The 21,522-nt window shown below is 36.2% G+C and overlaps 1 protein-coding gene and 1 long non-coding RNA gene across 3 annotated transcripts; both read left to right on the forward strand.

Moving 5' to 3' along the window:
- Positions 1–5,243: 5,243 nt before the first annotated feature.
- On the forward strand, positions 5,244–8,922 carry LOC122046584 (G-type lectin S-receptor-like serine/threonine-protein kinase At4g27290). Of its 2 annotated transcripts, none has more exons than XR_006130310.1 (8): positions 5,244–5,371; positions 5,784–6,950; positions 7,043–7,186; positions 7,352–7,470; positions 7,551–7,761; positions 7,855–8,095; positions 8,330–8,427; positions 8,514–8,580. XR_006130310.1 is itself a non-coding variant. In XM_042607354.1 (8 exons), exons 1-8 carry the CDS (start codon positions 5,284–5,286, stop codon positions 8,787–8,789), a joined length of 2,397 nt encoding a protein of 798 aa, XP_042463288.1. In that variant the 5' UTR covers positions 5,244–5,283; the 3' UTR covers positions 8,790–8,922. The 2 variants fall into 2 exon arrangements, 1 of the variants encoding a protein (XP_042463288.1); XM_042607354.1 differs by having other exon boundaries at positions 8,277–8,427; positions 8,514–8,922.
- A 9,002-nt stretch (positions 8,923–17,924) lies between these two features.
- On the forward strand, positions 17,925–19,469 carry LOC122046587. Its single transcript, XR_006130311.1, has 2 exons — positions 17,925–18,396; positions 19,044–19,469. It is a non-coding gene; the product is annotated as an uncharacterized LOC122046587 (long non-coding RNA).
- Positions 19,470–21,522: the final 2,053 nt, after the last annotated feature.

Genomic DNA, 21,522 nt, shown 5'->3' on the forward strand with positions numbered 1-21,522 from the left:
CATCAGAGAAATTAGTTACCTGGAGGCGTCAGATGTTTGGATTCTGTAGAGTTAGTTCCTTGAACATTTGCATTTGAGAGAATTGAAACAATCACAAACCTTTTTGGAAAGTGCAAGAGCTTCTTCAGATACAATTATGGCATTAGAGAAAGAAGTACAAAGGCTATAAAGGTGTAAAAGATATAAAAGTAGTAGTTTCAAACGAGAATAGGCATTATTCAAAATTTAAATCGAAGAACACTATCCACAATTTAGAAAGGGGAAATTTGATCTTCTTCATGAGGCAACCCTAAAGGACTTCAATTATCATCTAGGGAGGTGGAGATGGTTGTGGAAGCGAAGGAGATCAAACCCTTCTCTTCTAACCCGAAGAGGAGAGGGGCTTCGGTGGTGAGGATGAAGCGATTTCTGGCGATGAGTGAGTCCTCGCTCCAGATCAAGATCCTATTTTGGGCTTAATTTGGAGGGCATGGTTCCACAAAATTTTATTCTTCTTTTAAGTTTTGAAAAGTATTCCTACGAAATATCCTTTCAACCTCTATCCATTAACTTTGCAAGATCTTGATTTCTTGTTAAAAAGTTAATTGTTCCAAATAGATACACCTTTTGAACTCTAAAATCTTATTGCTGCGAAGAGGAAAGAAAGAAGGAGGGGTTGCGGAGAGGGAATAACCTTGGTGTTGCGGGCGGTGGGAAAGAAAAAATTAGGTTATAAAAAAAAATAATTTGATTGATTAATATGTTTATACATTATATAATATAATGGCATTTATAAATTAGGGTCAAATTTGATATTATTTTTAAAAAAATAATTAGATTTAATAAATATTCTAATAGAGTATTTATAATTACATTTAAAAATGAGTGTCATTAAGAAAATATCATTAGGTCAATAAAAAATTAGAAAAGTAACAAAGACAGGAAAAGAAATTTGTCGTTGAGGTCCTGCAATAACAACGGCAAGAAATCCCTTCATTAAAGGCGTGACACTAACTATCAAAAAAAAAAACACGGTCAACGACGGGACAAAATATCATCGTTAATATGTATACATCAATGATGTACACTAAATCCCATCATTGTTGAACCACTAATAACGACGGTATCAATTACCGTCGTTAATATTCATAGTTAAAAATAGCTTTTCTAATAATGGTGATCGCAACCTCCTTATACAGGAGGCAAGACCCTTGATTCGCTTGAGCAAATTCTACTCTGACCGATCAGATATTTGACGAGTATGATTCGTACTTGTACACAAATCACCTTTAGTTCAATACAAATAGGGCTATGTATTTACACTCTTGCTCAGTGCACGTGACATATAGTCTTTTCCCATGTTTATGACACTAAATAAATCTCATTCTTAATATGAAACTAAAATTTCATTCACAATCAAATCTCATTCTTCTTCACTCCTTTTTCATTCACATTTATCTTACTTGGAACGCCGATGAATTCTTGATGGTTAGACCGGTCGGCTTCGAAGGATTATTTTGACATATCCTTTCGATGTGAATTGTTCGTGTGGATTTATACATAAATGCCGAGCTCGGTGTACATTGATGGGTCTCACACAGTATGATCACGGTAGGCAAGAATAACATGTATACATTAGTCAACAGGGAAAATTAATGGTCATCCTGTTTAATCAAAAAAAAACGTGATTGAATATCCACTTGTCTCATGACCTCTTGCTAAAATAAAGAAAAAAAAATTAGAATTTATCAATAAAATTAATTAAAATTAATTTTTTATGTTAAACAAAAATAATATTTTTAAATTTTTATTAAATAATTATAAAATATAAATTTTATTTTTGTAATTTAAATTTATAAATCAATATAAAAAACGAAGGATTTGCAAATTTTTATAAGAAGTTAACTCAAAAACAATATTAATTAAAAGAAAAAAGTTTTAACGTTTACTATTGTAATTTATAAATTTGATCTTTTGAAGCATCGTTTTTGACTTGTTCTTCTCAACCACGTTGAAAGCTCCTTCTCAAGTCAGCTTCACGGAGACCGACATCATACCGTCATAATTATTATATTGCTTAAATACCTCACCACTAATATTTTGGTGTGCTACACACCACGTTTGGATGCAAAAATTTATGCGATATTTTTAAATTTTAAAAAGTTGAATAACAAAATTTGAATCATTATATAGAGGAGATTTGAGATTTATAATTTAACATCTATAGTGAAAATTAAAACTTATTTTTTTATATAAAAAATAATATAATATACATGGAACTATGCAACATGTTATGAAAATTAGATCACAAAAAACTTAGTTAGAGTTTTAATCATTGATAATGTTTCAACAAATTTTTATAATGTTGATGTGAAATATTAAAATTATAAAAAAAAACATCATTTATTCATTCCGCTGTGCACAACTAAGACACACTGCCCATGTGGCATTGTTGACCGGACACTGCGACATGGGCAACATGTCTCAGGGTATTTTCAATGGTTAAACCTCTCAATAATTTTTTTTTATACCACATACCACATCAATACTACATCACAAGTAAAAAAACCTCTTAGGGAATCTTCTATGGTTAAACCTCTCAATAAACTTTTTTATAATTTTTAATATGTCATATCAATATCACATCACAAGTATACAAATTTATCGGCAATTTACCAAACAACGCACCTAAATTTTTAAATTTACTAAAAAGCGTACGTTACTTTACTATTTACATAAGAGCGCACATTTTCAAATGTCATTCCTATTTTACTCTCTTGACAATCTGACTTTTCTACCGTTTTTCTTTTCTCCATTATTTTTCTCTCTCTTATCTTTTTAACTAGCATGCAGAATATATGAATAAGACGGATATTCCTTGCTCATTATCAGACAATCACTTATTCACAAACCCCGTGTGGGGCTAATAGTTTTCATTTCCCATCTCATGGAAAACCCTTCTCGCTCCGTTTAGCCCTATCCCCTTCTAGGGGTATTTTAAATAACATTACATAAGATTTAGTTAAATTTTTAATAACATTTTAATACATTTGAAGAAGCCAAAATCAACAATGGATAGTATATTTGAACTCCTTGCAATCTTAGAAATCCATTAGAACTGAAATGAGTGTAATCGGAGCTCTCTAGGGACTGAAACTCACTGATAGACTTAGAGAGCTCCGATTGTACCCATTTCAGTTCCTATGGATTTCTAAGGTTGCAAGGAGTTCAAATATGATGTCCATTATTTATTTCGACTTTCCATAGATATTAGCATGTAAAATAAAAGAATCATAAAAAACGTCACGTTGGGCCTGATATCATTCCATATGAGGCTCAACATGAGGGTTTTTTTTATGATTCTTTCACTTTACATGTTAACATTTATGAAAAAACAAAATAAATAATGGATACCATATTTGAACTCCTTGCAATTTTAGAAATCCATAGGAACTGAAATGAGTGCAATCAGATCTCTTTAGGTCTATTAGTGGGTTTTGACCGAAACCCACTAATGGACCTGAAGAGCTCCGATTGCACCCATTTCAGTTCCTATGAATTTCTGATGTTGGAAGGAGTTCAAATATTATGTCCATTATTTATTTCAATTTTTCATAGATATTAATATATAAAATTAAAGAATAATCAAAAAGACTCACATTGGGCCTGATATAATTCCATATCAGGCCCAATGTGGGCCTGATATAGAATCATATCAGGCATGAGCTTTTTTGATGATTTTTTTATTTTACATGTTAACATTTATGAAAAGTTGAAATAAATAATGAACACCGTATTTGAATTATTTGCAACATCAGAAATTCATAGGAACTGAAATGGGTGAAATCAGAACTCTCTAGGTCCATCAGCGGGTTTCGGTCAAAATCCACTGATGGACCTAGAGAGCTCCAATTGCACCGATTTCAGTTCCTAAGGATTTCTAAGTTTGTAAGGAGTTCAAATATGGTGTTCATTATTTATTTCGTCTTTTCATAGATGTTAACATGTAAAGTGAAAGAATCGTCAAAAAAATCCATGTTGGGCCTGATATGATTCCATATCAGGCCTAACGTGGGCGTTTTTGATGATTCTTTTATTTTACATGTTAACATCTATAAAAAGCTGAAATAAATAATGGACATCATATTTGAACTCCTTGCAACATCATAAATCCATAAAAATTGAAATCGGTGCAATCGGAGCTCTTTAGGTCCATCAGTGTATTACACTTATTTTATTTCCAGTGGATTTTTGAGATTGCAAGTAATTCAAATATGCTATCCATTGTTTATTTTGGCTTCTTCAAATATATTAAAATGTTATTAAAAAATTGACTAAATCTTATGTAATATTATTCATATATTTTGCATGCGGGTTAAAAAGAGAAGAAAGAAAAAAATAGTGAAGAAAAGAAAAATGGTAGAAAAGTTGGATTGTTAGGAGGGTAAAACAGGAATTGTACTTAAAAAGATGTGCTCTTTGGTAAATAGTAAAGTATCGTACGCCTTTTAGTAAATTTAAAAATTTAAGTGCGCTATTTGATAAATTGCCGAAAATTTATTATTCTCTCCCCAATAAAAAAAAATCTCCATATATATATTTTTATATATTTTTCATTATAAATCACATATTTTTTATTTATTATCTTTTTCATTTAATATTTCTGTATAATTTTCATTTGATATTTAATTAATCATGATTTTTAATTTAATTTATTTATAATTTATAATAATAAATTAACTAATTTATGATTTTTAATTTAATTAGTTTTATATTTTTATTTAATATTTAATTAATTATAAATTTAATTTAATTATAGTTGTTTGTATATTTTTTTTAACTTATCTCAAATATATTTATTTTGAAAAAACTATTTTAATTATTACTAACTATTTGTGAAATAAAATATTATAATTAAATAATTTATTTTTTAATTATCCAATCATGTATATTAATTATTAGTTCCATCATAAAAATAATAGATTTGAAAACTCAGACAATTAAAAACCCCAAACCAATCATAAAAGTTTTTTTTTTTGTTAAGGTTTTTTAATTTTACAAACTATCAAACTTGTGTTGGAGATGCTCTGAGTCTTGCAGGCCGGCGCGGATATGGGATGTCCAAGCAGTGTGCCGATATGCAGTCACACTCTCCTTTAAGTATTTCAAACAGAGACAGATCAGTTGACTAAAGACTTCCAGCGCTCTATCACCAGCTTCTAAAGGTGATAAATGTTATAACTTAGCTTTCAGCAACTCTGAACAAAGAACACAACAGTAAATTGCAGGTGCAGCTAAACTTCCATGGCGCGGATGCAACTCTTTCTTCTACCGTTCTTGGAAATACTACTACTAGCAGGGACATCCTTTCTACTTGGCCAATCCTCTCCAGGTATGTTCAAGAAAGAAATATTCTTAGTCCAGAATAGAATTAAATTAAATTATAAAACCTTAGGATTTTTGTCCATTTTTTTTATATCTGTTTATTTATTTATCTGGGAATCTATGGAAAGTTTACCATAAAGCAATACTTTAATACCCTTCGTTTCAAAAACCAATCTTTCAGGCTCATTAGAAGACACATGGTATCATAGGCATAGTGTTATTAGGCCTCGTTAACACGATTTTTTTTTTTTTTTGCCTAGTGAGATAAGTGTACTTCACCTCTTTGGAAACCAGATAGATTGTCCTGTTTACTAGGAGAAATTGCAGCACAATTTGATATCCATTTATATATAGCGTAAGCCTTACGTTTATGATGACCGAAGGATTTGATTCATTTATTTATCTATCTTTTTCTGCAGGAGATATATTGATGGGGAATAGCTCACTTATCGATGGCCAGACATTGATCTCGATGGGAAGCGTGTTCCAGCTCGGCTTCTTCAGTCCAGTTAACAATTCTGCGACTGCATACATAGGAATTTGGTACTATAATATCCCACCAAGAGAAAGCAAAGTAGTAGTATGGGTCGCCAATAGGAACAAGTCTGTCGACACATCCATGACATCCTTGAACCTGACTTCCGACGGAAATCTAATCTTATTTGAGGAAGGAACACGGGTTTGGTCCACGGGAACATCCGCAGAACTCAATTCCGCACGCTTGCAGCTTTTAGACTCAGGAAACCTCGCGCTGACTGCCGACAACTCTAACAGAATTCTGTGGCAGAGCTTCGATCATGAGTGTGACACTTTTCTCCCTGGCATGAAGCTGGGATTCGACCTCTGGACCAACACTTCGTGGCAGTTCCTGTCATGGATGAGTGCCACGGACCCATCTCCGGGCATGTACGTGGGCAAATTTGAGAAATATAATGTTCCGGATTTTTTCACGCAGAGTGTGAATGGATCCGTCAAAATCTTCCGCACTGGGCCATGGAACGGGCTATGGTTCGCCGGCCTTCCAATGCTGGGGAACAGCATATTGGAGAGGAACATAAATTTCACATACGTGTCCAACCAGAATGAGACCTACTACATACATGAATATGAGACTCGATCGCCACAGCTAACGCGGACAGTAGTTGACGCCGACGGAACCTACAAGACTTGGAGTTTTGTTGGGGGAGGGTGGAGACTTTTCTTGTCATTTCCAACTGACGACTGCGATCACTACAACTATTGTGGCCGCAACAGCGTTTGCACCAAGGGCTACTACTCAAGTTCCTGTCGTTGCTTGGAAGGGTTTGAGAAAAAAAACGTTGTCGAATGCGCGAGGAAGGAGCCCTTGCGTTGCTCGTCGAACCGGTTTTGGAAGGAAGCAAGCGTGAAGGTGCCCGACACCGAGAATGCAACCTCAAGAGGCACAATTAGTCTGGATGCGTGCAAGAAATTGTGCTTGGATGATTGCTCCTGCGTCGCGTATGCAGTGATCAATGGGCCTTATGGCTGCATAACTTGGCGCGGTGACCTGTTGGATCTCAGAAGTTTTACCGACGGAGGAGACGATTTATACATTCGGCTTCCAGGTAGGTAGTCGAGTTATGCAGGCATGAAATTGTATGATCAGAGTAACATTATATTTAATCATCTATTTTCCTTCATTTTTCTTTTCCTGCAGAATCATCAACCTCAAATTGGAAGAAGCTCGAGTGGGCGATAGTTATTTCGACGTTGCTGGGAATTATTTTGCTGTGCAGTGTAGGTGTACTCGTTAGGAGGAGGAGGAGAAACAGAGCATTGCAGTTTCCAAATGTTGAGAAAGGTCTTGCACAATGTTTTATATAACAATACTGCTAGTTTTTCAAAGTTATGTCGGATTTAAAAAGGATTGAGTCAATTGTTTTTTAGATTAATCACTCAATTCTCAACTTTCTAAAAAAAATTTGAAAGATATTTTTACTAATTCGTAGTGCGATCCTTGTGCCAGGTTCGATCAGCGCATTCAATGTACTTCCTTCACATGATTTGCATACTATAAAAGTTGCAACAAATGATTTTTCTGAAGAAAACAAGCTTGGGGAAGGGGGATTTGGTGTTGTTTACAAGGTAAGAAGGCTTTCAGTTTCAGAAAAATAAATCCAATCTTTCAAACCCTTAAAATTGAAGAAAATGTTACATTTTGTCAGGGTCAATTTGATGATGGACAGAAGATTGCTGTCAAAAAATTATCAAGATACTCTTCACAAGGCCCAAATGAGTTCCAGAATGAAGTCTCCGTAATAGCTAAATTACAACATAGAAACCTAGTTCGTCTTCTAGGCTTTTGTGTTGAAGGAGATGAGAGACTTATGATATTTGAATACATGGAAAATAGAAGTCTTGATGCCTTTATTTATGGTCAGCATATTTTCTCTAGTTTTTATTACCTTCACAAATGATTAAAAACTAATCACAACACATTTATCTGATCTTATAAATCTGTATATCCAGATAAAGCTAAAAGTTCATTACTAAATTGGCAAAGACGTTTCAGTATTATAATTGGGATCGCTCGAGGACTTCTATACTTACATCAAGACTCTAGATTGAGAGTCATTCATCGTGATCTTAAGCCCAGCAATATTCTCCTTGACAAGGATATGAACCCAAAGATTTCAGATTTTGGCATTGCAAGGATATTTGAAGGAGATAATGCTCTTGAGGATGCAACAACACGTCCGGTCGGAACATTGTAAGTCTTTTAATTAGATTCAGTTTACTTGATTTGATTAAATATACAAGGGAAGAAGGCTGGGAGAATAAGTAACAAAGAAATATTAAGTTATACCAATTTTCTTATATGTTTTTTTAATCAAGTAACTTTATCATAGAAGCTAACATTTAGAAGCTAACATTCAAGCTCTCAAATGTAGTGGTTACATGGCACCTGAGTACTTATCACGTGGAGTTTTTTCATTCAAATCAGATGTGTTTAGCTTCGGTGTGATAGTATTGGAAATCATAAGTGGAAAGAAGAATAGAGTATTCAGTCAAACTGATACAAGCTTAAATCTTGTAGGATATGTAAGTATTAGTTTCAATATAAATAGTCTTTCATCCCTACATGGTACTATCTAAAATGTTAAAATATTTTTCCTACAATATTGCAGGTGTATAAACTTTGGAAGGAAGAAAGATCTTTAGAGATTGTTGATGATATATTAAATCAATCATATCCAAAAGAAGAAGTTCTACGTTGTATTCAAATGAGTCTTTTATGTGTACAAGATAATAATAAAGACAGACCAACAATGACAGAAGTGGTGACGATGTTAACAAGTGAGGACCAACTCTTTACTCCGATTATACAACCTACTATATCATCAACTAGCAGCGAAGGAGGTTTCACTACCAACGAAATGAGCTTCACACTTGTAGGTCGATGAAATATGCATTTAATTCTTATGTGATCAATATTTAGCATCATTAGAGTTCCTAGATCACTATGTAAGGCCTATAAAGCCTGAAATGACTTCGTTAGTTACTACACTTACATGTGATAAAAGAGTTAAATTTGTATTTGTTTGACTGAAGACTCTATTCCTCTTACAGCTTAGGATTTCTAGTACATCATGCTCAAGCTAAAGATATCCTACTTAAATGAAAAATATCCATTTGCTAAGTACTCAAGTGCCATGTATCCATTGCAATTAAGGTCGATTTTATTGCATTTTATCTATTTCAGTGTTAATGAAATTTAATCACTCCTTGGAGAGTGAATCTAGAAAGCTTAACCAAATTAACGACCATGTTATTTGTTGCATGGTTACGAGCTGTAAGCAAGCGATGATATCTAATGGTCATTGTCATGTAGATTTAGTTATCAAATGTTTCTTCTTTATGGCACAAGCTTATGAAGCTCAATGATTAATTAGGTTGAGACGCCAGTGGTTGGATCCTTAATTTATTTAATTACTCCTCTTCGTGGCTTAGTTAATTGATGTGATGTGGTGTTACTGATTCATCATTTTTTTTTGTTAATTGATGTGGTGTGACGATGGTGTCTATTCTCTCTCCTTTGAATAAGACAAGCCATACACCTATGGCCTATTGGGGCATGATACTCATTTAGTAAGTTCAACGTTATTCTCTATATATGTTTGTGAGTTATGCTTTACCTTCTACCGCAAGCTCTCCTTAGTCTTTCGTTGCAACTAATTCATTGTTCATTACTCTTACGGTCAAACCGATGGTTCAATTTTTTCAAAACAAAGGTGCCATGGTGCCCTGTTGATTTGGACCACCCTATTAGCCTATTGCATGATGAATAGATTTGATCCAACGTCAGTGGATGAGGACCACCAAAAGAAGGGGACAAGAATTCAATCGGCTTTGTCAGTAAGAAGCAAATTTGGTGTGTTATAAACCACATCTGATTCAGTTGAACATGTCCCAATGAATGCTAATTAGGCTTCAATAAATTTGAGTCATTCTTCAATCAAAATCTTCGATTGAATGGTTTGACGAGTCAATTCAATTCAATTTAATTTAATGGATATCGGTCTCAACATCAATTGGTGAGTGACCACTCTCTACACAGATGATACACAGAGTGATGAATCCCTTATTATAGTTGTAAATAACCAAACATTTCTATAAGTAAATGCTCATATTTCATCGACTTGCAATTGTCAGACTCATTTCTTTAGCAGTGAAGCCTCCTTCACTGCTGCTTGTTGTAATGGTAGGTTGTTTAGGAGGATTTAGAAGTTGTTCTTCGCTTGCCAACATTATCACCACTTTTGTCATTGTGGGCATCTCTTCGTTGTCATATTGTACACACAAAAGGCCCATTCTGATACAATGTAGAATTTTCACAATTGGGTATGAGGGATCTATTCTGTCATCAAGGATCTCTAAGGTTTTGTCTTCCTTTCAAAGTTTATAAGCATACTTGAAGTTATACTTCCAACGTCCTAAAGGGTTTAAACTTGTAGCTGTGTGATCGAACACTTTATTCCTCTTACCATTCAAAATTACAAGTATTATCATGCCGAAACTGAATACATCATATTTATATGAAAAAATTCCATCCGAGTGCCATAATACACTATATTAGTGAAATTAAACATTAGTCAGAACTTCAAAGCATATAAAACAACAACTTTTTATCAAACCACGTAGGTAAATTTTTAAAATTACTAAATCACGTATGGTAATTTTAAAATTATCAAATCATGTACACATTTCTCGTTTTATGCCTATTAGTCGACTGATTTTTTTTATCAGTCAAATTTATTTTCTTCTATGCCGAAACGTCAAAATTTTCAGCAAATCAGTCAACTGATTTTTTTAAATGAGTTGACTGATTTGTTTTTTTTTTCAAAGTTGATTTTAAGTAAAATCAGTTGATGGACCAAACGACCTTGGATTGACATGAAATTAATTCCTATATGTTCAGCTACCTCTTCTGATTATATTCATGCTCTTAAACATCAATTTGATTTAATATATTGAGAGCAATGATTTTTAAAACATGAATATATTTGAAAATTTTAATTCATGTTCAAAAAATCATTGCTCTCAATATATTAGTTCGAATTAGTATTTGAGAGCATGAATATAATCAACAGAAGTAGATGAACACATAAGAACCAGTTTCATGTTAATCCGAGCATTTAGTCTATCAGCCGATTTTGCCTAAAACTAGCCAATTGACCAAATAACCTCAGATTGACATGAAACTAGCTCCTATATGTTCGTCTATCTCCCCTGATTATATCTATACCCTCAAACATTAATTTAATTCAATATATTATGAGCAGTAATTTTTTAAACACAGATGTATTTGAAAAAGTTTTGAATATCAAAATTTTGAGCAAATCAGTTGACTGATTTGTTTTTTTTTATCAAAGTCGATTTTAGGTAAAATCGATTGATGTACCAAACGATCTCAAATTGACATAAACCTACTTCCTATGTATTCAACTATCTCTCCTAATTATATCTATACCCTCAAATGTCAATTTGACTTAATATATTAAGAGCAGTGATTTTTTGAACACGAATGTATTCAAAAAATTTAATTCGTGTTTAAAAAATCACTACTCTCAATATATTGGGTCAAATTGATATTGAAGGTATGAATATAATCAAGAGAACTAGCTGCACATATAGGATCTAGTTTCATGTCAATCCGAGATCATTTAGTTCATAAGTTGATTTTGCCCAAAACTAACTAATGGATCAAATGGCATCAGAACGGCATGAAACTAGCTTCTATATGTTTGTCTACCTCTCCTGATTATATTCATGCCCTCAAATATCAATTTGACCCAATATATTGAGAGCAATAATTTTTTTAATATAAAAATATTTAAAAATTTTAATTCGTGTTCAAAAAACCATTGATCTCAATATATTTGATCAAATTGATGTTTGAGGGCATGAATATATTCAAGAGAACTAGTCGAACACATAAGATCTAGTTTCATATAAATTCGAAATCATTTAGTCAATCAGCCAATTTTGCCCAAAACTAGCTGATGGACCAAATGACCTCGGATAGACTGGAAACTAGATTCTATGTATTCGGCTAGTTCTCTTGATTATAATCATACCTTTAAATATCAATTTGACTCAATATATTGAGAGTAATGATTTTTTAAGCACGAATTAAAATTTTCAAATATTTTCATATTTAAACAATTATTGCTCTCACTATATTTGGTCAAATTGATGTTTGATAGTATGAATATAATCAGAAGAGGTTGACGAACACATAGGAACTAGTTTTATGTCAATCCGATGTCATTTTATCTATTAATCAATTTTGGGAAAAATCAACTGATGGATTAAACGACTTCGGATTAACATGAAACTAGATCATATATATTTGTCTAGTTTTCTTGATTATATCCATCCCTTCAAATATCAATTTGAGCTAATATATTGAGAGCAATGATTTTTTGAATATAAATTAAAATTTTCAAATATTTTCGTATTCAAAAAATTATTGCTCTCAATATATTAGGTCAAATCAATGTTTGAGGGCATAGATATAATCAAAGGAGGTAGACGAATACATAGGAATTAGTTTTATGTCAATTCGATGTCATTTGGTCGATCAGTCAGTGTTGGACAAAATCAACTAATTGACCATATGATCTTGGATTGACATAAAACTAGTTCCTATGTATTCGTCTACCTTTCTTGATTTCATCTATGCCCTCAAACGTTAATTTGACCCAATATATTGAGAGCAATGATTTTTTTAACATGAATTAAAATTTTCAAAGACATTCATATTCAAAAAATCACTGTTCTTAATATATTGAGTCAAATTGATATTTGAGGGTATGTATATAATTAGGAGAGGTAGCCGAACACATAGAAACTAGTTTTATATCAATTCGAGATCGTTTGATCGATCAACCGATTTTACCTAAAATCGACTTTTATAAAAAACAAATTACCTGTCTGATTTAAAAAATCAGTCGACTAATTTGTTAAAAATTGTGACGTTTCAACAAGAGCAAAATTGATTTGACTGATTAAAAATCGACTGATAGGAGTAAAATGGAACATATGTACGATGATTTGGTAATTTTAAAATTACCCTATGCGATTTGGTAATTTGAAAAACTTATGGTGTTCAGTAAAAAGTTGTAAGAACAATAACAATCAAGACTACAAAGTATATATGATGGTAATAATAATTTGTTAAATTGAAGAACCTACAAGGTTCCAATTGGTCGTCTAGCTGCATTCTCATGAGTATCATCTCCTTCAAATATTCTTGCTTAAGATCTCGACTCTCAAAATGGAGTCTTAATGGAGATAAAGTAGTTCTCGAGCAATCCCATTTATAATCTTAAGATGCACCTTTCCCAAATTAGCAATGCACTCTTTGTTTTATATGGCTCATGGTGTGATTAATATCTCATAAACATTATACAAATGCATGATAACTAATTTATGAAAACAATTAATGCGAGCAAATATACTAACCAAAATTGAAAGCATCCAAGACGATGAGTCGTTTATCTTCTTCAACATAGAATCCCTGAACACGAACAAGATTTCTATGCTGTCTATTAGTGATAGCTCGTTCTGGAACTCATTTGACCCTTGTGAGGAGTATCTTGATAGTTTTTTTACAACAATCTTTTGTCCGTCTTGAAGCTCACCCTGACAAAGTCGAACGTTTGGAAGAATCAATAATTTATCTGTTGATACTTGAAATCCTACCTTGTACACAACACCAATTCCACCTTCCCCAAGTTTGTTTTTATTGGAGAAATCATTTGTTGCAACTGTTATTGTGCATAAATCATAGGAAACCAACACTCCCAATGTGGTGATCTAACCTAATGCAACGATGGCACCATTAACAAGTATAAATCTTTCGTCTTGATATCTTTTTCAGAGAAGATAAATTGTAAAATACCGAAAAAAGGGCGAATAACTATAAGGAAATTTTCTGAAATTTTTAGAAATTTTCCGGAAATTTTTCGGAGCTCGTATGACTTAGGTTACGGGGATAAAAACTGAGTCCCAGGAAAGTCTGTTTAGGCTACCCCATTTTAATGAGGAAAAGTTGAATTTTTTTTATATATATTCTTTTTATTTTTCTCTTTTCCTCTATTCCTTCCCCGTTTCCTTCCCCCGACCCACGCCGCGCCTCACTCAACCCGTCGCCGTTTTCTTCCTTTCTCTAACCGACGCGCCAACGCCGGCGGCGGTAACAACGTTACCTCTTCTTCCCAAAATTGACGTGCCCTTGCCTCTTCCGTTCATTGCTCGTGCATTAAGCAGAGACCAAGGAAATGGTTTGTCTTCTCCTCTCCTCAGCCGAGCGATCCTTTGCCCTAGGTTCTTCACCAGCGCGTCTCTGCTCGGGTTGTTTCCAACCAGGAGCAAGGAATCAAACCCTAGTTCTTCCTTGGCATGCCACTACCGAGTGCGAGTTTGCTTCTCCCCTCTGTTCTCAGTGTCTCCCTCTGCCCTAGCTTGGTCTTCACTGCCGTGCTCTAGCTCCTCCCGTTGTAGCCACTAGCAACCACTTCAGCTTTGGGTAAGATTTAATTTGAGTCTATGGCTTGGAGGTTAATTGCTTCTTACTGCTCTAGTCACAGCTCCGACAGCAAGAGTCTCTCCAGCCACAACTTCGGCAATGGGTTTCCCGGATCGCGAACCAATAGTGAAGCATTTGGAATTTGGGTAAGTAAGTTAGTTGGTTTGAGTTCTGGATTCATAAGAGCTTAGGGCTTATGGATGTGGTGTTGACTGAGATGGATGTCTCTGATGGTAGTTTTGTTTGCAGTGTTGGGAACATATTTCTGGCAGTAACTTCACCGGCTGTGATTCAACAGAGGAGGGTAAATTAGGTAAGTTTTAGAGGTGATTTCATTTATACATTGGAGTTGGTTTGTTAATTGGTGATTAATGGGTTATGGAATGCTTAATCCAATGCAATTGTGATTGTTATGGGTGTGTTGATCATTTAGTAATAAATGATGTATATGGATTAGTTTCGTTGTTAATTCATGTATTAATCTAATCCAATTTGATTGTAGATAATTGGGGATACCTAATCCATTGTAATGGTGAAATGGGTTAAGTTAAACCTAGTTGGATTTGGATTAATGGTTGGTTAGCTAATTAAATGCCTAAGGGTATTAGCTAAATCCGTATATGTTTGATATTACAGGACTTTGACACGAGACGAGCATCTCAACGTCGGATTTGGACCGGATTGGGCCTTTCTTTGGAGGCGGGTACCTTGACCTATCTATTTTGATACGTCTTGTTGATATGTTTAGTAGATCTTAACAAGTAGTAATAATTATGATTATATCTGCATTGACATGTCACTATTTACTTCCGAGCATGTATTGTTTGTTACCTGTTTATTACCTTTATGTTATAGAGGTAGTGACATGTCATGCTCTATGATATACTGGACTGGTTAGATATCCTACTTGACATGTGTACCTAGATCATATTATTTGATCCACATATCTTGGTACACATTATATGGAGGGATAGGATTAGGATATTTCCCGGCTCAGTGACATGCACCATCTTGCATGATTGCATGCTGAGCGGTTGGCAGCTCCATTATTGTTGAGCGCATTGCCAGTTACATGGATCTGCACACACCACCGCTCACGGGTTAGTGGTATATCAGACAAGGTATAGTGCTGGCTCTGTCAGTGCTCCGCTGGTCCACTCATGGGTAGCGTGGCGCAGCGTGGTAGCACGTCAGGGGTCCCTCCACTGGATTGTCTCAGGGAGATGAGAGCATTGAGCTCCCCCCATTTATGATTTGGGGTAGGAGGATAGGTGTACTCCGACAGCATGTCGTCAACTCGGTCACTCATCAGGAGCAGTGATGGCAGAGTGCACGGTTGTCACAGCCCTACCCACTAGGTCTCACCATTGTGTGTGAGATGGCTGACTGGCGTCAGGGGTGACCAGGATATATTATTGGCATCATATGCATTATTTGCATTTATTGCTTGTGATTGTTGCACTTTATATGCTGCATATTGGATGGATGTATTGTTTGACATGCATACAGGATTTATGATACTTTGGGTCTGACGGCCTTGATATCCCTATATCTAGGTTCTGGTTAGTATAGTTACTCCTTATCTTACAATTTTGCACTTTCTTTATGTTATATTAGGAGACTGTACGTATAATTATTGCTATTTGTTATAGTTTACTATGCATGCCAACTAGGTATTCGCTAAGTGTTGGACTCACACCCTGTTATTACTCTCAGGTTGAGGCTGCCGGAGGAGTTCCAGTCGCTAGTCCCCCTCCAGGTTGCCAGGATTTCCACTTTGAATCCTTGCTTTGGTTTTTTTTATTATGTTAGACTATGTTTCAGACTTGTATCTGCTAGAAATTTGGATTTTGTATGATCCCTTGTTATCGATGGGTTTTTGTTTGGATGATATCGATTTTGTGCTTTATGGGTGTAGTTGAGTAGGATATCGGTTTTGTGCTTTATGAGTGTAGTTGAGTAGGATTTTTGCGATGTTTTCTTTATCTGTGCTTATGTTTAGTTTTCATTATAAAACTGCGTGGATGTTTGCTATATTTGTACTGTTATATATTATTATTGTTTCGGCCGTGTTGGCCGATGTATATGTGGCTCTGAGGGCATTGTAGGAAATTTCATATTGTCACTCATACAAGGGAGATGCTGCCGAAATTTTCTCTAGCAGGGACTAACTGGGGCGTGACAGCCACTCACTTGGCTACTAGGATTTATAAACTCTAGTACTTAGCCTGGAGGTCTAGAGTTCGAATCCTAGGGAAGTCAAAAATCTACTAGCCAGGGGTGGGAAGTTCTAGTGAGTAATGGCACGGCTGAGGGTCGTCGGTCGATGACATAAGGGGTCGCCAGTTGGGCCGTCCAAGGGACCGCCAGTTGAGCCGCCCAAGGGGCCGAGGGGCCGGGCCGTTACATAAATGGAGAGAAATGTAGATTCCACTATAAACTAGTAGTCAATAGTCGAGTAAATACACGAAGAACTAATGAGAATTGAACGGAGGAAACAAAATAATAATAATACAAATAAAAAGAGTCTCGAATTGAGCATGAGCTATGAGGAACGTCAGAATGAGCTCGATCACCTACTCCATTATTATATGATCCAGTATGCTCGGAGTCAATCATGATCGGAATCAACTCTGATACATCATCATCATGCGTCCAATTTGAATGTTTAGAGTGTTAGACAATCTTTTTGTTGGAGATTTTTAGGAAAATTATTGTATTTACAAATTAAATTCAAACTTATTAAAAACCAACTAATAATCTCATATTGTCAAATAAGGAAAGAGTTGCTTGGGATGATCGAAGGAAGACTAGACTGTCTTGTATGGCTGACTGTTGATTGCCGAGTTTGAGTGCAAACTCTGAGTGCCGAGTCTGAGTGCAGACTATGAGTGCCGAGTCTAACTTCGAGTGTTGACTACTGAGTTAGCCGAGTGCCAACTCCGAGTGTTGCTGTGTCCGACTGTCAAATCTGACTCTGAGTGCTGTCTAGCGAGTTAGATAAGTGCCGAAGATGCCAAGGACTGCGTTAGATTCCTTAAAACAGTTACCCACTTCCGACTATGCTTCGAGATTACATGGGTCTTATGTTTCACATGATATAACAGCAGACTATGATCACCACCAAGCCTCAGTGGATCACGGTGAACTGAGAGATACTCAAATTCTATTTTGGATATTCTGTCGAGAAAAAGATGTACGACAGAGGATGAAAGTGTAAAATACGGCAACAAAATAATAATTAAAAATAGGGTTATTTGACAAATAATCTTATTGGAATTTTTAGGAATTTTTAGAAATTTTTTGGGATTTAATCGGAGTTCGTATGCTGTATTTAGAGGGGATATATTTATGGGCACGAGAAAAAACTGTTTGGAATATCCCTTAAATGGGAGTTCATTATAATTAATTAACCTAAGTTGGAATATAAAAACCTAACTTTGCTTTCTCTATTCTTATTTTGCTCTCGTGCCCTAACCTCAATCCGCGCGGCTAACCCCCCCTTTTCCCTTCTTCACCCGCGCCGATCCCTGCTCGCGTCGTCGCCGCATCTCCTTCCTCTTCCTCCTCGTTCTTCTCGACACCGATCAACGCCTGAGCGTTGACAGCCGAACTTCTCTTCCTCTTCCCCGAGCTCATGCCGACCCCTCCCCTTCTTCATTGCGGCGCCGGCGACACTCGAGCCACCGTCGGTCGAGCTCCTTCTTCCTTTTCCTCGCGGACACCAGAAGCTCACCGCCAGACGTGCCCTAGCATTAAGCCTTCTCCGGGCATCTCCGCCTGAAGCCGCCATCTGGATCGGTGGCCCTTGCGAACAGCCAACCCTAGTGAGCTCCTATCGACTGTCAAGCCGCTGATTACTGCTAAGCCTTCTACCATCGTTGAAGAGCTACCACCACTGGAGATCAGGGCTCTATCAGGCCATCCCTTCGGGCAGCAAGGTCCAGTGAATCAATCAGGAAGCATCTAAGGTTCAGGTGAGTCGAAATTGATGCAAATTAGCCTAACCTAATATGAGTTGGAATGGTTTATCTAGTGTGGCTGTGATTCTTTATGGATGGGAGATTTATTGGTGATGAATTAGTGTGTTAGTTGGGTTATCAGATGGGTAGGATGGTTGGCAATTGATTTGGTTTATTTTTGTATGTCTGATTAGGAGGGGCAGAGATGTTATTTTATCGACAGTGGTTTCCTCCGGTTGTGAAGTATTAGTGGAAGCTTTATACCTCGATGAGTTCTCAAATTGATTTGTGTTTATATAAGATTTGATTAGCGTTGATTAGTGGATGACGTTGTTAGATGGATTAGGGATGAGATTCGATTTTATTTTCGGTTGAGGTTTGGTTCGTTTGTGATTGATTGATTTAGAGGAATACATGATAGCATTGGGAATATTAGATTAATATTATGATTAGTAGTGATGGGTTGGATTCGTATGGTTCCTTGTTGGCAGAATTGAATAGATTGTAATTAAGGATTCATGGATAAGAGTTGTGGAAGCTAATCATTAATTGAGGATAATTAATGATCGGTTTGAATAGGGGTGTTCCTTAGGGTTTGGATCTTTAGATCTAGCCACTTATTGCTTATCTGTTAGCTAAATTGTACAATATATAATTTGCAGGACTCTAATTCGAGATGAGCGTCTCGACGTCGTATTTGGTTTGATACGATCTTCTTTTGAGGCGGGTACTTCTTACTTTGTCTCTTTAGTTCTTTGAATTTGATGCATGAGCTATGATCCTGTATGAGAAGCTTGACAAAACGGAGAGCTGGAAGAAAAAATCTACTGCTAGTGAAGAATAATACCTATGGAATGCCGATCTGAGAAACCCAAAGCGGATCCAAGAAGATGAAACCCCGGATTGTCCTTCCAGTGCAAAGTATCAATGGCGATAAAGAGATCCGATAGAAGAAAACCCAGATTCGGAACTTCCAAGGCTTCCTGCGCACAAGAGACCGATCAGCACGATCGTCAGTGACCTAAGACCGGGGTGGGAATCCTTGGCTAGGCCCTCCGACGCTCAAGTCAGTGATCTCTTTCGGTGTGGAAGAAGGAAGAAGAAGAAGAAGATGAACAGTAGTTGGAAATTAGGGTTATGAGTGTGCGCAATGATGTGAACTTACCTTACCAACGGAGAGGATTCCCCTTTTTATACCACTTCATATAACCTCCGTAGTCATGAAGTGGACCCCGGTTTGTTAGAATTTGTTATGAGATGACGTAAGCTGTGTACTTGCGGTAAATGACTTTTAAGGAATCTTTTTTGTACTCCAGATGTACCTTCTTTGTCGTCTAGTACCTGCAAAATAGTCTAAAAACACATTTCCCGCCAAATATATAAAACTTGTTATACAATCACATACTGCAAATATCTTCATTAACTACTTTATTTGAAATTTTACTTCTATCTTGTTTCACAAGTCCTTTTAAAGTGTTTCTATCGTTCCTACTCGCCTCTCCTGTTTTTGCTATATCATAGATAGCTTAATATAACAATGTTCCTTATATCAGTCGAAACTGAACTTAACTAGGTTTGGTCAATTATTATTACCTCTCATGAGGCTCCTTGGGTAATGCCTGTCCGTGCCCCTCTAGGTTTATTATCCCAGGGGCAGGGATCTCTTGGTCCGCAATTTGCGGATCAGGGGATGGTCCACTGATCTGGACCTTTGATTTGAATGGACCCCATCTTTAAATAAGTGGGGTTCATTCAAATCAAAGGTCCACATATATTGGACCATCCCCTGGTCCGCAATTTGCGGACCAGGAGATCTGCTCTCATTATCCCAGCTAACACTGGCTATATTTTATCAAGTATGTAATCTTGATCAATATTGGAATACCTTTTCAAGGTATTATTCAGCCCGGCCGATATTGACCTTCCTTCCTGAAGGCATATCTCGATCGATACTGACCTGCTTACTTGGAAGTATATCCCGGCCGATATTGGCCTTCCTTCCTGAAGGCATGTTTCGATCGATATTAGCCTGCTCACTCGGAAGTATATCCGACCGATATTGGCCTTCCTTCCTAAAGGCATGTCTCGATCGATATTGGCCTGCTCACTCGAAAATATATTCCGGCCGATATTGGCCTTTATTTTTTGAGGTATATCCCGGCTGATCTTAGCCAACCTCCCTGGAGGTATATCTTGCTCGATATGGGTTTGCCTCCTTGGAGGCATATCCCGATCGATATTGGCCTTCCTTTCTGAAGGTATGTCTCGATCGATGTTGGCCTGCTTACTTGGAAGTATATCCCGGCCGATATTATCCTACCTCCTTAGAGGTATATCTTGCTCGATATTGGCCTGCCTCCCTGGAAGTATATCCCGCTCGATATTGGCCTGCCCCCTTTGAGGTATATTCCGATCGATATTGGTCTTCCTCTCCGGAGGTATATCCTGATCGATATTGGCCTACCTCCTTTGAGGTATATCCCGGCCGATATTGATCTATCTTCTCAACTCGGTTATCTCCTTTCCCTTCCTCACCGGGGATCCATGAAACCTAACCCATATCAAGCTATTTTTGGATAAGGACTGTTTTACCTTGACTTCACTCTTATTTTCTTGCGCTTGATACTTCCACTCAAACCTTTGAGTTATTCGTTTCTATATCCATACAGTCTCTTGTTGTCATCTATGATATTTAGTAGATACTGGATACCATGTTTGCATGTTTTGATTGCTGTTTAGTTTTATTCTGTGTTGAGCATGCTGGCTTCATGTAGCGTACTTGATTCTTGTTTATATATATATATATATATATATATATATATATATATATATATATATATATATATATATATGATTGTTGCATTTGGTGCATCATATCATGACAGACATGTCAACGACCAATTCTCTCTCTCTCTCTCTCTATATATATATATGATTGTTGCATTTGGTGCATCATATCATGACAGACATGTCAACGACCAATTTTCACTTGTGGTCGAGAGAGTCGTTGACTAAGGCCGCATCCTCGGCCACTCGACAGAGTGGTAGCTGGAGTTGCGAGTAGCAGGGACCCCCTTCGTTGTGTAGCTAGTTAGCTACTCAGCACTTGTCCATCCGGTCACTTGAGAGTAGTGGTGGCCT

The sequence above is a fragment of the Zingiber officinale genome, chromosome 2B (genome assembly GCF_018446385.1).
Source record: "Zingiber officinale cultivar Zhangliang chromosome 2B, Zo_v1.1, whole genome shotgun sequence".
In the NCBI taxonomy this organism is placed as follows: Eukaryota; Viridiplantae; Streptophyta; class Magnoliopsida; order Zingiberales; family Zingiberaceae; genus Zingiber; species Zingiber officinale.

Bases quoted from the DNA above. Each gene is read 5' to 3' on its own strand.
- LOC122046584 (XM_042607354.1), top strand. From the start codon at position 5,284: ATGGCGCGGATGCAACTCTTTCTTCTACCGTTCTTGGAAATACTACTA. The intron at 7,762-7,854 runs GTCAGCATATTT...CTGTATATCCAG, and splicing joins TCTTGATGCCTTTATTTATG to ATAAAGCTAAAAGTTCATTA. The intron at 8,428-8,513 runs GTAAGTATTAGT...ACAATATTGCAG, and splicing joins GCTTAAATCTTGTAGGATAT to GTGTATAAACTTTGGAAGGA.